General features: G+C 34.1%; 1 protein-coding gene across 1 annotated transcript in view; it reads left to right on the top strand.

The window, feature by feature from the left end:
* LOC131153189 (protein SUPPRESSOR OF QUENCHING 1, chloroplastic) overlaps positions 1-16228 on the top strand; it is a 45974-nt gene that overhangs the window by 13781 nt on the left and 15965 nt on the right. Inside the window, exons 11-18 of the mRNA XM_058105326.1 lie at positions 603-663; positions 827-899; positions 1790-1900; positions 3201-3296; positions 11394-11516; positions 13603-13800; positions 15244-15348; positions 15556-15620. Of these exons, the coding sequence (XP_057961309.1) occupies positions 603-663; positions 827-899; positions 1790-1900; positions 3201-3296; positions 11394-11516; positions 13603-13800; positions 15244-15348; positions 15556-15620 (832 nt within the window). The remainder of the gene's footprint in view (positions 1-602; positions 664-826; positions 900-1789; positions 1901-3200; positions 3297-11393; positions 11517-13602; positions 13801-15243; positions 15349-15555; positions 15621-16228) is intronic.

Genomic DNA, 16228 nt, shown 5'->3' on the forward strand with positions numbered 1-16228 from the left:
CTTTTGATTGTACCTATCATTTTTCTTTGTACTAGACATGGTTTTGTTCCTTGAAATTTTAACTATAGAATGAAATTTCCTCGGAATTCAAATGAGAGATTTAGGAGTGAAGTGAAATTTCTCTCTTAATTTTTTTTTTATTGAAACAAAAGATTATTACGAGAACTTTTGAAATGATATGAAAAAATAAACTTACACTAACATTTTATATAACTATTCATGTCTAAATTATCATTATTTGTATAATAAATAATATTTAAATGATTTATGAATTTCGTTTGTATTAACTAAATAGTTTAATGCAGACTATCTAACAATGTTCGATACACATATTATATTACAACTTTTCCTCCTCAAACAAAGCATAAATGTGTTTAACTTGTAATATATTAGTGTTAAAACTTACATTATTATTTTGAATAACCATTTCTATAGTTTCATAAAAGAATTCATGCTTTACTACTGATTTTCGTTACTTTTTCAATCAAAATCGAAATTAACATCGAATTTGAAGTTTCCATGGAAATTTCCATATTTTGGAGTTCCAAAATTTAAGTTGAAATCAAAATTTAAAACCTTGGTTACTCCTTTACTCATTATAGGTGAATCTCAATCTGCACGAATCCAGCAATTCGTCAACTATATCTCAGATTTGGAGACCAGGTGAGTGTAAATTCTCCCCTTCTTATCAAATTCATGCTGTCCATTATAATTGTATTTTATTAATTATGTTCCATATCTTTGTGTTAGATATTATATTTTTTATTTTTATATATTTTTTTCAATAAAAATTTCACCTAATTAACTGTCATCTTTCTTTATGAAGGGGAACTACTACTGTGCCAGAGTTTCCTTATAAACTTGATTGGCTAAATACTGCTCCCCTTCAATTACGCAGGGTAAATTCATTATGAGGTTCCATTTGCCTGCTGCTACTTTCTATTTATTGTTCAAAAAATTCAAATTTAGTTTTTGTATGTGGTTGTTTATGCATATATATATATATATATATTGATTCTCTCTCTTTACTGGTTGTTCAATGTATCAGCATTGAACAAGATTTCAAATTATGTTATATGAGTTTTGGATATGTTTTTTTAAAATTGTGCACTATGCCCACCACTCATTGTTACTTGTATTGGTGGTTGTGAACCAGAGAAACATCACAAGAATGGTAGTCATTTGACCATTGAGCAAGTTTACTTTATAACTCATTGTTCTTTGCTCTGACTAAGTTTATTGTTTTGATTCTGGTTGTGAGTTATTGAAAGCTGGTTCTGAAATGTTGGATTTTAGTTTTATATCATCCATCAAACCCACGGAGTATTATATCTGAGAGCTACAGTTTTTTTGGGGCAGGGGTTATTTCTTGTTTTATTAGAGCTATTGTTGCAATTTGGGAAAATACATACTTGGTTTACAGTATATTATTCTGAAAAATGTAACACCTAGTGGACAATGCTTCCATGCCATCGGGGTCCAGGGTACATGACAGTCTTATCTCTATGCTTGGAGAGTCTGTTTCTGTGATATGTATGTATGACCTTCAGATTTGGATGTAACACCCTTACCATTGAGTGTGGGCTCACTGTCATAAAGTAAATTATTCTGAAATCTGTTGAAAATTATCTATATGATGTGTCTCTTTTCCCTATGAATCAGTTTCCAGTGGAAGAACTCTTGTTATGTAACAGTAGTACATTTTATTTATTTTCACTAAAATCCTATATCCTACAGCCACATTTGTTGGAGCTGAGCTTCAGTCTAAACTATTTATATGCTTGAACAGGATTTGAAAGGAAAGGTGGTTCTACTGGATTTTTGGACTTATTGTTGCATAAATTGTATGCACGTGCTACCGGATCTAGAGTTTTTGGAGAAAAAATATAAAGATATGCCGGTAAATCTTAATTTATTCCCTCTTGCATCTCTTGGCTACCCAGGACCTTGTATAAATAATACCTCTGTGAAACTGATCGATCAAATGTATAAATGTTTTATTCACTTTGTGTTGTTCCTATCTTTTTTGTATTTACTTCTTTATATCTGTTAGACTCATTGCCTTGTTTCTGAATAAATTTTTATAACACTGGAGCCATTCCACTGACAGCATGGCTAAAATAGCTTATGTGACAAAAATGATAAGTCTAACGTAACATTTTTTAAATTTAATTTCTTCTTTTATGTTGGGAAATATACAAATACATTATTTAACAGTGGCTTTCCAGTCTCTGAGAACTGGAATGGCCAAATCTGTGTGTGTGTGTGTATTAATTTCAACCACCACTACAATGCCTTATATCAAGTGAAAATGTGCATACACACAAAAATGTGTGTATAAATAATTGAGACATAGACCAGTGGGTGCTTCTGCTGTAGATTATAGTTGTCAATGACATTGTTGCTCTATTAAATTCACCTTGATCTTGCTATGTTGTTCCTATATTTTGTTGAATTACAGTATTCTGCCTTTTTTTCCCTAAGTTTTTTGCAAGAAAAGATATTCAGCATTTACTTTCTTTTTTTTCCAAGTTTTTTATACTGTGAGCAAGAGATTACTAAAATATATGTTGAAAAAGAAATTGGTCAACCATGAGTCCTTATACAAACTTTGGGGGAAATCAGAAAATTTAGGCCCTGCAGAGTAGTGCTATAGTGCTATGGTAATATTGTTGGTTCTTCATATCATTCCTTTCAAGTCCTTCTTAGCTTTCATATGTTGCCAGCCATGGTATGTTCATTTGAATTCAAGTGGAGTTTTAAATATATTTAACGTCAATTCATATATGAAAGAAATGCTTATGAGAAAACAGGCATATGAATCCTTGTGGTAGTGTCTTGAAAAATTATTTTAGTAGGATAAGAGATTCCTGCATTCTGTAGGAAAAATTAATGAAAAATCATTCAATTTGGGAGTGAGCCAGTTTGTTGAATGAATATAAGTCCCTTTCTCAAAGTGCCAGTTTTTTGAGAGTAGGTACAGCACCTGAGAATGACTGTTGATTGAACAATTACAACCTGATGATTTGTTCTTCCTCTGTCTCTCTGTCTTATGCATGCAGTGAGCACTTATGTATTTCTTGTTCAAATTCCTCCAAATTAAGTGTGATTTCTGTGTAGAATTGTGAGATGATTGTTTCAGTAATCAAATTATGGTTGCATGTATAGTTGTTACATACTTTTGTGCTCATGTTTGTCAGTTCACCGTTGTGGGAGTGCACTCTGCAAAGTTTGACAATGAGAAAGACTTGGAAGCCATTCGCAATGCAGTATTACGCTATGGAATCACCCACCCGGTAGGTCAATTTCTGAAACATGGCATGAGTAATGCATTAGAATTTTCTAGAAGCAATTTGGGTTTTGCAGAACTATTTGTACTTAATAGCTCTTTTCTGTACGATACTCGCCATCCTTGAACTGTTTAGATATGAAAAACTTGTTGGAGCTGATATGTGACATGATCTCTCCCAAAAAACTAGAATTGGTCCATATTGGGTTTTAAAATTTGATTTTGACTAAAATTTTGATGATTCAAAAATATAGAAGTTTCAATTCAATTTATAAAAAATGGTGGAAATTAGTGATGAAATGTTGAAATTTTATGAAATATTGGAAACTGGTAGTAGACATAAGAATGCATGATTTAGAACTAAAGTATTGTAAAATACATAAAAATGACAATTATCTGGTATGTAAGGCGCAATAATTGTAAAATGATAGGAATATTAAAGTTCTATAGTAATATAATAAAATCAATAAATCAACTAAATTATTTCTTGTGCAAATAAAACTAGTTCGGGCATAACAATCAACAACGACGACAACAAACAACAAGCTAGGCCTTAAGTCCCACTAGGTGGAGTCAGCTACATGAATCCTTTTATGCCAATTTACACGATCATGGGCAATTTCATCCAACAACTTGAGGGCTGATAAAAACTCTTACTCAATATCTCGTTCGACGTCATTTTAGCTAACCCTTCTACTACCGCTAACAATAATTGGCTCACTTGTCATTTGTTCTCTATTTGGCTTAAGTTGTATGTGCCCAAACCATCTCAGCTGGCCCTCCTTATATTCTTTTTTGCTATGCCTAACTTACCGTGAATATGTTCATTCCTTAATTTATCTTTAACGTTATGTGACTCATCCACCTTAGCATTTTCATTTCGGCAACTTTTACTTTTTGGATATGTTGTTTCTTGGTTGCCCAAGATTCTGATCCATATAGTATAGCTGGTCTTACAGCAGTCCTATAAAATTTTCCTTTTAATTTTAAAGGTATTTTACAGACACACAACATGCCTAAAGCACCTCTCCATTTTAGCCAACCTACTTTAATTTTATGTATTAGATCTTCTTCAAATAAAATGTCATAATTAATAGGAGTTCAATATTAAAAACCAAAGGTTTCTATCATTACTGAGCATACATTGTACTATATTATTTTTTGGAAGAAGGTAAGCATCAATATATTAAGCACAGGGGTAGAATAATGCAGGACAGAATAACTAAGCTAGCTTACTACGACAAGAGAACTAAAACGAGCTTACAGCAAAACAAGGGAATCAAAAGCTGTTATGCCTTTATATCAACACCTAACATCAAATAGGACCCTTTGAAAAATTTAATCATCATCTAGAAAAGTCTTTGCAATTTTCATAGAGTTTAGAGTTCCAGTTCCTTGCTCTCCAAATACCACAGAAATACATGAAGCCTGCAGAAGATACTTGAAGCTGATTTAGTACCACCAGGAGATGAAAATCATTCAAATTGAGTCCCTTACCTCTGACAAGGCCTTTGACCCCCAGCTTCCTGAAAGTTTTTGCAGTAAATTTTGAGAGAAAAAGGTAAACTTCAAAAGAAAAGATGATCTCTATTTCCGGAATCTGAGTTACACAGATTTGCTGAAGTACCTTTCAGATTTGCCTCATTTCCACAGCTTCTGTAACATATGGATTCTGTAGACTACCAGCCAACAGATAAAGGATTGCCTGGGAATGTTTCTTGTGAAACGAATGGAACTAGCCCAAGAAGCTTGTAAAATTTTAGCCCTCACATGGTGCTAGGCAAAGCTGTGAGAGAATATCCAATTTGAACTAAGATTCCATAATAAATTATAAATTGGCTAATCTTCATTTTTGGTAAGAAATATTCTTTTTAAGAGATGAAAGTCATTTAGAATAAATGAACCAAATATTAGATGCTTATTTATAATAAAATCTATATATTGTAGTCTAAAAAATATTTTTATCCTTTTATTTTGAAGCATTTGTTTATTATTATGATGTAATTTTGTTATTGGATAAAAATATCAAATTTAATTAGCCAATAGTTTAGTTACTCATAGTACAAATATTGTATGAACAGCCAACATGAGAAAAAAACTATTGCTTGGAAATGAAAATGTAAACAAAGATTAAAGCTATATGTAAGATAAATAAATGTATACATTATTAATGGATGATGGTATTTTAACTCAAAATAGACAGAGTTAAAGGAACAAAAAGTAATACTGGCTCACATAACCCAAATTAAAGGAAGGGATTTTTTAAAAAATAATTTTGTGATGGCTTACAATAAAAATGAATATTTGCAATAATTATTGAAGCTGTGTTATAAATTTACACTCAAATTATGTCTATAAAAATAGATTTTTAGGAATTTGGATAAAAGACGTGACAATGTATGATTAGTTGATAAAGCTACTAAAGACTGGAAACTATCTTTGGAATTCTCTTTTCTCTTGCTTTGGTGAAGCTTGAGTGACACTCAGTAGAATGTGGGATTTCTTATTAGTGAGGTTTTGGGCTTCTAGGAAGAGTAGGAATGGAAGAGTTGTTGAGAAGAATGCAGGAACCTTCGAAGATCATTCAATCTCTCCTAGCTATTTATGGGAAAGAGTGGTATTTTTGTCAATTGGACTGAATACCTCTCTCTGTGAGGGTTCTCATATTATATATAGCAAATAGAAACGTCAGTTACAAGGCTAAAAATCAGCAATTACAGCCATCTAGGAGACTAGGTAAGGCAATTACAATCAGCCTATTAATTTCAGAATATCAACTACAATCAGCCTACTAATCACAGAATATCTACAACAATAATATAAAATCATGCTATAATTAGAGAGACTAATTATGGCACCGTATCTGACTGACATCCACCCTCAAATTGATGCTGACCTATCAAGAAGCATCAATTTGCCCACAAGGAACTAATGGCGCTGTCGTGTCATAGCCTTTATGAAGACGTCAACTATCTAGAGGTGAGTAGAAAAATGAGGTAGAGATATAATCCGAGTGTCCAAGGCTTCTCGAATAGAATGACAGTCTACTTCAATGTGCTTTGTATGCTCATGATAAACAGGATTAACAGCTATTTGAATGGCACTGTATTAGCAGCGTGAAGAGGAGTAGAATCAAATTGAGAAAAACCAAGCTCAGCCAGAAGCCCACGAAGCTAGACAATCGCAGAACATGTAGCATGTGATAACCCCAAAAATGTAAATACAAGTAGAACATAATAATAACAATAAAATAATAAAAATGGTCATTTAGTTAGTATCAATACGAAAATGTTTATCTGTTAGGATCCTTGATTCCATATTTGATGCCTAAGAAAGATCTTGTCTTAGCGAGTGCTCAGAGACCATTGCAGCTTAGTCGCTCCCTGGAGGTCGGTCTGATCAAAATGGAATTTCATAGGATAAATAGGGTAGACACTGTTTGTACACGTAAACAAGTATATATGCATAAAATAATGTTTTGATTGACATAATTTGTAGAAATATATAATAAATAATAATAATAATAATAATATAGGTATCCTATTCTCACATGAGTCTTGGACTCGAATTGGCTTCTTCCTTCATAATAAACAATCTATTCGATAATTGACTCTTACTGTGCTCATTGTACTGTTTATGCTTCTTCACAAATAATATGCACAGTAAAATAATATCTTCGACCGACATACGTTGTAGAAATATATGATAAAATATATATAATTATTATATAATACATTAAGTTGCCTCGTGAGTATTTCCACATCTAGTGCATATGAGTTCATGAAACCATGGGATGATTATTGGAGTTACATGGGGCCCACTTGGGTCTCGAAGTTGTGTGGGGCCCACATAAGTTTTTGAAATTTGAACTTAATTCTTCTTTCATAATAAATACTAAAACATAACTTAAAAATAATAATAATGATAATAAATAATAATAATAATAATAATAAATAATAATAAAAAAAAACAGAAAGGAGACAAAACCCCTTCCCAGGCAAAATCCCTTCCCATCCATTTCTCCTACTCCCTCTCTCCCCATCCCCATCCCAAGCCCATTCCATGCCCATTCTTTCATTTAAAAAAAATTATAATTTCACTCCTCTCCCCACACTTTTATAAATTTCATTTTCTTTCCTAAAATTTTTCTATAAATAGGAAGCTCTTAATCTTCATTTTTTACAAAAAAATTCCAAAGGAAGAGAATGATAAGTGAGTGAAAGAATTAGTGGTGGAGGGAGAATTTTTGTTATACTTAAAAATTCTCACTCACCCACTCTTTCTGATCTCATTTTTAAAGATATTCGTTGTGACCGTCTCACGGGGTTAAGTAAGAGTAAGTAAATTTTGATTATGTTAGTTATTTTTCATAAAATTTTTTCGAGTTTATTTTTACGCATATTTATTATACAAGTTTTATCTTTAATATACCTGCGTTTATTTTTGAGTTAAATAATGTTCTAAACCCCTTGGGTATTTTACAACATTAATTTCTATTCAAGAAAATATTTTTAACATGAAAATCGTATGGTATGAGTTTATTTCTATGTTGCATATTTCATGAAAATATGAGTAAAGATGACATGAGTTTATTTTTTACGTTGTGTATTTCATGAAAATATGATTAAAAATGAGATTTTCATGATATTATTTTAATTGCATAAATTATATAATAAGATGTTTTCAAAACCCCTTATGGCTCGGAGGATACAGAAAATTACGAATGCTCGGTACCGTAGCTTAAAGTTTAAACGGATCAGAGTGCACCCACACTGTTTATGGAGTGGTTATATATAGTAGGAGATTTCTCCTGAGTGCACACCTGGTTCCAAGCCAGGACTTAATAGGAAAAATTTCGCTTAATGATAATGTATGTTGATTTAGTTTGACCGGTCAGTTAGTTAAATCCAGTTTTCGGACCGCACAACCCAGTTATGGGGGTAAACATGACTGGGAGTATAGAGTCAGAGGTGGGGGGTGAATGGACTCTTTTGTGGATATAAAAATTCTCTACAAAATAAAATACTTGGCAAGATTGCAAGCAATTATATCACAATAGATAAAATAAAATCAAGCATAAGACAAAATAAAGAGTATAGGGAGAGAAAAACTTAACACTGGTATTTAACGTGGTTCGACACCAAGCCTACGTCCACGCCTTAGCACAAAGCCAAGGATTCCGCAATCCACTAAGGATACTCCTTTAACGGAGGAGAAGCCTTACAACTCGGGAACAAATCCCTACACTCGGGAACAAATCCCTACCACGCTCACCAAGAGCCTTCACTTCGGTTCACAAAGAAATTTCACCAAGAACGGTTCACAAAGAACCTTTTACAAGATGATGGATAATACAAAGCAATGCTCCTCACAATGAGCTGATATCAAATACAATCAAACCTCACACTACTCTCTCAAGGAATGATTCAAACAAGATAAGTGAGCAAGAGATTGAGCGCTTGGAATGAATAACTAAAATGCAAAGTGCTAGATTTTGAATAAAATGATATTTTTTACTATGGACTCGTATAAATCACCAAAACCATGTCTAAACAAGCCTAATAGCTTGTATTTATAGTCAAAATACCCAACTAGCTGTTATTGGACCGTTGGGAGCAATTCCCAAACAAAATTAGCCGTTTTTGCTCGTTAGCGTCATTTTGCCCGTTGGGCTCGTCGACTAGTGGCCCCCACTCATCGACGAGTGTTTTGAATCAGAAAAAGTCATCAACATGAAAGTTGTGGGATTTTTTCTTAACTTTCCAGTGACACCAAGATCGTCCTTTTTGAACTTTTCTAACAAAAATTATGCCCAAAATACCAAAGGGTGTTCAAGACTCGAGGCTGCACTACGTCAGTCGATGATTGCTTTGTTTTTCCTTGTCAAAAAGCCTTAATGACTTAAAACATTCTTGGACAAAAGTATATGAAATATATTAAGTCTAATTAAGTTTAATACTTGTCCGAAAGAGTTTCCCCATGAATATAAGATATCTTGTTTGATAAAACATATTTGAAAGCTCGTTTTGATATCTTATATGTCAATATGTCCTTTAATGAAAATATGCTTGACTTCTTGAAGTTTTTGGACATAAAACTTCATTTTGATAAAACCGGGACTAAGTATGAAGATTTTAAAAATACTAAGATGTTGAAAACTTGCCCCTTTGGAAAACAGAATTGAGTTTATGAATGTTTTGACAAACTCTTTGAATTAATTTTGAAAACCATGAAAGATGAGTTTGTGACTTCAGGTTAAATCCAATAAATTCATGTGTCCTAGTATGCATGCATTTGCTCAACTCTTGCTCAGAAATCATGCAAGAAACAAAATGTAAGAGTTAAACATAAACTACCTCAAACACACACCCCATTACATATAATACAACATTAAGCTTCCTTGGATGTGCTTGAGTCCTTTCCGAGTATGTGTCTATTTGATCTTCCTATTCAAACGTCAACTCGGTCCGATCATTGCCTCTGATTTTAGTACTTCATGTAATTGCCATTGAACCTATACTAAACATGATTTGCAAAGATGGAAAACACTAGAAACCATATATAGGTTAATATCATCAAAACACATAAGACCATGATAGTGTAGCCAACAAGGCTAACATAAATCACATCAGAAAAATCTCCCCATAAATTTTGAAAACCAGAAAAATACTCCTGAATGGAGAGATTGCCTTGAGTGTAACTAGCTATCTCATATTCCAACTGAAATCGACGTGCAGTATTATCTTGGTGATAAACCTTTAGCAAGTACTCCCACATAGTCTTCACAGTCTTATAGGCCTTTAAATTGAGCACAATAAGAGGATCAACGGACCCTAAAATCCAGGATATCACACGTGCATCTTTAACCTTCCACTTGGCCAACTCCTTAGGCTCTGTAGGAGTTGGATCACTACCATCAATTTGGCCCCACAATTCTTTCTCCGTAACAAATAAATGAAACTGGAAATCCTAGGCAGAGTAATTTTTTCCAGTAAAATGCACCCCAAAGGAATCACTAGAAGACATGATGAAACCCAACAAAAAATTGAATAAAAAAGAAAAAAAACCTGATTCACGTGTCAACAACCTTCGATGGGACCTCTAGAAACTTGAATTGGCAAAGATATGCACTAGAAACTCTCCCCAGATCAACACCACCAAAGATTGTGAAGAAATAGAACGCCGATAGCCACCATCAAGGATAACTGAACACCACTGATCGACAACCACTAAAGATTCTGAAGCAAACAGAATCAACCACCCAATCCCAACCCAACAAAAACTGCCGAATAGCATTTTAACATCGACCGGAAACCCAAAAAAACTGCCAACAGTTAGAAACTGCCGATGACTCAGAAATTGCTGCTACCCACAGAAAAGAACCAAAAAGAAAATTAGAACAACCCTAATTGAGATAACGCTTTGATACCATGTCAATTGGATTGAATACCTCTCTTTGAGGGTTCTCGTATTATATAGCAAATAGAAACGTCTGTTACAAGGCTAAAAATCAGCGATTACAGCCATCTAGGAGACTAATTAAGGCAATTACAATCAGCCTATTAATTACAAAATATCAACTACAATCAGCCTACTAATCACAGAATATCTACAACAATAATATAAAATCATGCCATAATTAGAGAGACTAATTATGGAGACTAATTATGGCACTGTATCTGACTGACAATTTTGAGTGTCTTTGTGGGCCCTTTCTTTTTCTTTTGGGGGCCATCTCTCTGTTATTTGAAAAGAGTGGAGGGTAGCTTTAGCTTAGCTTGTTTGAATTGTTTGTAGTTTGTACTCTTTTGTTGCTTTTTGGAGGTTCGTTTTCCTCTCTTTTTAATGTCCTTTTGTTTTGGTAATTAAATTTTCTCTTATCCAAAAAAAAAAAAAAAAAACAATTACAAGGATTTTTTTTTTTTCTGTTTTGGTGGTTGTAACTTGCAGGAGTCAATGTTCTTTCCTTGAATTCATGCTATTTAATATTGTTTAATTCCATGGATTTTATCATAAAGCGCTACCAGGAACTTCTTAGAGCATGGGATTTCAGAGATCTTAGTGGAATTTTAATTAATCATTTTTAGCCTTCTTACTGACTTAGGTTGTCAATGATGCCGACATGTACTTCTGGCGAGAGCTAGGTGTAAGCTCATGGCCTACATTTGCCATTGTTGGGCCCAACAGTAAACTTCTTGCTCAAATTTCAGGCGAAGGTCACCTACAGGTACTTGTTTCTGCCTCAACTTTCCCTATAGATGTGTTGAGAACCAGATTCACATTTGTATCAAGTCCCTCCTTGTTTTAACATGGAAATGCTGCTCAAATTTGATAGTTTTAATGCACACATCAACGTGTTTTGGTTCAGTACCCATAGATGAAAGACAATCATCTAAGTTCAAAATAGGACACACAGAGACATGTATGGTTAAATCCTAATTATTATAAATTTCCAATAATATGGAGGAGAACTTAAAAAAAAATTGATCGTCTATTTAATACTTAAGAAAATGAACTTATGGCATCTTTTGTTGGTTTGCTTCAGCATGCTACCTTCTAGAAGCATTGTTTATCTGATGGAAAATCTTAAAAATTGAGCAAACAATAGCGGAAAAGAGTATCTAATGTGAGAAACTGATGGGTAGAGGCTGAACCAATTTCTGAAGTGGACATTTCCCTTGATGGGTGTTGAGGGAACTAGTGCAGTTAAAGCCTGGATATCCCTCAGAGATGTGATATGATTATGGGGTCATTGTGTGATTCAATTTTTACTGAAAAATGAATTTTGTGGTATGGATTTTTTTTTGGATCACTCATAGCATCAAATAATTTCCCCTTCATTCAAATTTTCAAATTGTGTCTGGGAGCATTTGTTTGCACTTTATAGCCTCTAAAAAGAGGCTAGGCTCCTAATGGTCTACTATCACATGAGTCTCTGTTGTTTATTTAACCTTTGAATAGGTGCTCAGTGTCCTCTAGATTCTGCCCCTTGCTGATTTGGTCAGCACCAAGCCCATACCCATTTTGACACATTTGCCCCTAAAAAACCCAAACTACATGAAACCCCAAACCCAACCTGGTATGCTTAATTCTCCTTCCATGCAAGACAGCCCTGTGCACTGCCTCCTCTCCATGCAACACATCTTTGAGAAGCTCGCTTAGGAGGCCTCACAGATTGCTTGCTAACAAGAGCCTACCATCATCTGATGCTTGTTCTGCCTGGCAGGTTGGCTAAGCACGCAAAGGGCACAGAGGCCGTCAAGCAGTTCATTAGTTCTTGAATCTGATCATGATTGATTCGATGTTTTCAGGACTTCCTGCATATGCCAAGTGATACAATTTCATTAGTAAATTGCCTGTTTATAGGGTTTCTCCTTTTTTGAATTCTCCGATCTGGTTATTTGGATGTGAATTTGGATATGTTAGATCTGTATGTTTGCTTCAGATATAAAATACACTTTTTTGTTATGTGACTACTTCTGTTCCTTCTTGGATCATCTGTTTTCTAGACGTCTCACTGGGGCAGTAACAAAACCTTGTCCTTTATACCAGGCTTATTGTGTTTCTGGGCGGCCAAAGACAAGATATTAGCATATTGCTATAATATTTTGAGGTTTCTGAACTAGTAATTATCGGTGTGAAAGGGGCTTTTGAGTTTGGTGAGCATATTAAAAATATAATTTTAATAACATTTTCTTAAAATAAAATATTTTAAACTAATATTTTTATGTTTTATATTTGAGAGACATTATTTTTCTATAATAAAAAATTGTTTTGATTTGTGAAAATGCCTTTTATTTTTACAAACAGTTTTGCTCTTGACAGTTAAGAGGGTCAAAACAAAAAAAATGCATATAATTAGACATTAGTTACCAAATGGATGAAAAAATTCAGCTTTGAGATTCAAAGACTAGCTCTAGTTATAATTAGAAACCGATTTAGGGATTCAAAACTGCATTCAGTATTTGCTGCTTAATGTTTAATTTTATCAAATGCCCCCTCAATGTGCTTGATAACTGCTTGATAAGCTCCGGTGCTACTTGCTAGTCATTTGGAAAGGCAAGTCTTGTAAATGTTTTCTGCTTGATATAAGCTCCAGTGCTTCTTTCTGGTGATTTGAAAAGGCATTTCTTGAGAGTATTTTCTTAATTTTTTTGGGCATTGCTGCAGTTGTGTGCTCTAATGCATTTCTGAGTTGTACTGCTGTGGACTTTACTAATGGATAAAATATTGCCAATCAAAAATTTGACAAATTTTTTTGTTTTTTGGTTTTTTGTGTTTTGTTTTATTTTTTATTTTTCTTTTCCTGCAAGGATCTTGATGATTTAGTGGAGGCAGCACTTCTTTTTTACGGTAAAAAGAAACTCTTAGACAGTGCGCCCATTCCCTTGCGTTTGGAGAAGGACAATGATCCCCGCTTATTGACATCTCCTCTAAAGTTTCCTGGGAAGTTAGCAGTTGATGTCCTTAACAACCGTTTGTTCATTTCAGACAGTAACCACAACCGCATAGTATGGTCTATCTCTCTCTCTCTCTCTTTGTGTGTATCCCTCTCTCTCTGTCTCGCATGCACACACACCCACACAAACACACATATGCACACACGCAAAACACACGCACACTTGTGCACTTGATTATCTGCAGTTTTGCATGCATGGTCTGGCACAGACATGCCTATGCATACATTTTTAAGTATGCATTTACCAGGCAGTGAATGAAGTTTTAGCCATTCACCTGAAAAATGCAGCACATGACTTGATATCTGCTCTGAAGTACTTGCTTCCTGAATGTGGAATGTGTTCTCATAAAGTTCAAATCCAAATTCTCTGTGATCAAATATTTCCAAAGAAGTTATGTCATTTCACCATCTCTTTAGAGAAGGATTTCTCTCAATGCAGTCTGGTTATATCATTGGTTGCTAGCAGCAAAACCTGCAGTTGTAGTTTCCCTCTGGGCTACGTGATTCCTTACCGGCAACTTGACTACAGATTTATAAATGCATTTGATTACAATCTTATATTTTTAGACTAACGTCACAACCTAAATAAGGATACATTTTCCCTCAATTCTTTCTAGAGCTTCTGCACAAGTTTCTCCTAAACAAAATGACTGTCATCTTCAATATGCTTCATTCTCACATGAAAGACTTGATTGGGGCAATGTGATTATGTGAATAGCAGCTACACAGGTCAAGGCTGGAAAACCAAGTTCTTCTAACATATTCTTGAGCCAAACTAGCTCATGTGTAGTGTGGGCCTTGGCTGGATACTCGACTCAGTGGTCCAATTTGTTTCTCACTCTTCCTGGATACCAAGTTACCACCAACAAACACAATACCCGATTGTGAATCTTATTAGAGGGTGACCCAGTTCAATCTGCATCTATATATCCTTGAGCATGAGTGTGACCCTGATGCTGATATAAAATATACCTCTCTTGGAACCCCTTATCTCAAGATATAAATGATTGCATTCCAGTGACTTGTTTTTAGAAAATCAAGAAAAATCAAGAACTAGCTCACAAAACTTGTTGCTAAAGATTGTTTAACTGTCCAACAAGTCCCATACAAGATATTGATACTTCTATACTGAAAAAGTTTTTCAATGGCCTTAAATGTTTGGTTTGAAAAATTGTTGTGTAAATTGGGAAACCTAATCACAGCAGTAGGTCTTGCTCTCTATTTATGATGTATGTCAAGTACGTCACAATGACAATAATAGTCTTACTAAGTTGCAGTTACTAACATAGATAGTAATACTTAATAACAAATAACAAATAACCAATAACCAATAACCAATAACCAATAACCAATAACATTAGTGAAGCCTTGTCTGAATGCTTTGGATGGCTTTTGGCTCTATTTATCCATCTTGAGGGATGTTGTTTGCATGTTATTCTATCTTGATGCATTCCTGGGTTTGATGTAGAACCATCATACCGTTTTTGAAGTTCAGGTTTTAACTGACCTGGATGGCAATTTTATTGTCCAAATTGGGAGTGCTGGAGAGGAGGGTTTACGTGATGGTTCCTTTGATGATGCCATGTTCAATCGCCCTCAGGTAAGTATTGCAGTTAACATTTTCAGAATCATGTCCAAGTTTGAATGGTTCTTTTGGACTGTGAAGCATGCAAAAATCTTTCAGCAGAATACTTTCTGTACTTTCTTCATTCGGACATGTTTACAAACCTGCGCAAATTTTTCATCGGATGTTTCATGTTTGATATTTGGTGTTGGATCTGGACATAATATGGTTGTGTTTCTTTAGGGCCTTGCTTATAATGCAAAGAAGAATGTCCTGTATGTTGCAGATACTGAAAACCATGCTTTGAGGTAGTTGGCAACTTCAAAAATTTCCTTTTATTATTTGACAGCCCTAGTTATCTCAATTTCAATGTTAAAATGGTGACAATTTTTTCCCACTTTAGTTTGAGCAATTATCTTCTTTCTGTCACTGCATAGACTTCCGTTTCAAACATTGATTGATTTGAGAGATGTGGCTACGTGAATTTGGATTATTGCAATTTGAAAGGAAAAATAAACTTCACCAGATTCTGGTTTCTGATAAAAAAAGTGGGATTTTATTCTTTAAAAATGCTCATGCTCAAATTTTATCGGTTCATGCTAAAAAATTTACCTCCAAGAAAAATTAAGGTTTTAACTTGGGAATGGTCGGTGCCAAAAGCTTTAAAGTAAAATGCATAAGCTATGTTAATTGATGTTTACATATACATGGAAAATTATAGTACATGGAAATTTAATCCATGTTGCTTCAAGTTTGTGAAATGAATGTTGGAATGAAGGGAGATACCAGTGAAATGTGCATATTGATGTTTATGAATCAGCAAGACTTTGCTAGTGAGTTTCATGAGGGCACCTCTCCCATTTAAGTTGGTATTGAAAAAGGCACTGGTATATGGCAGAATACAAGTAAAGAACAC

Source organism: Malania oleifera, chromosome 4 (assembly GCF_029873635.1).
Source record: "Malania oleifera isolate guangnan ecotype guangnan chromosome 4, ASM2987363v1, whole genome shotgun sequence".
In the NCBI taxonomy this organism is placed as follows: domain Eukaryota; kingdom Viridiplantae; phylum Streptophyta; class Magnoliopsida; order Santalales; family Ximeniaceae; genus Malania; species Malania oleifera.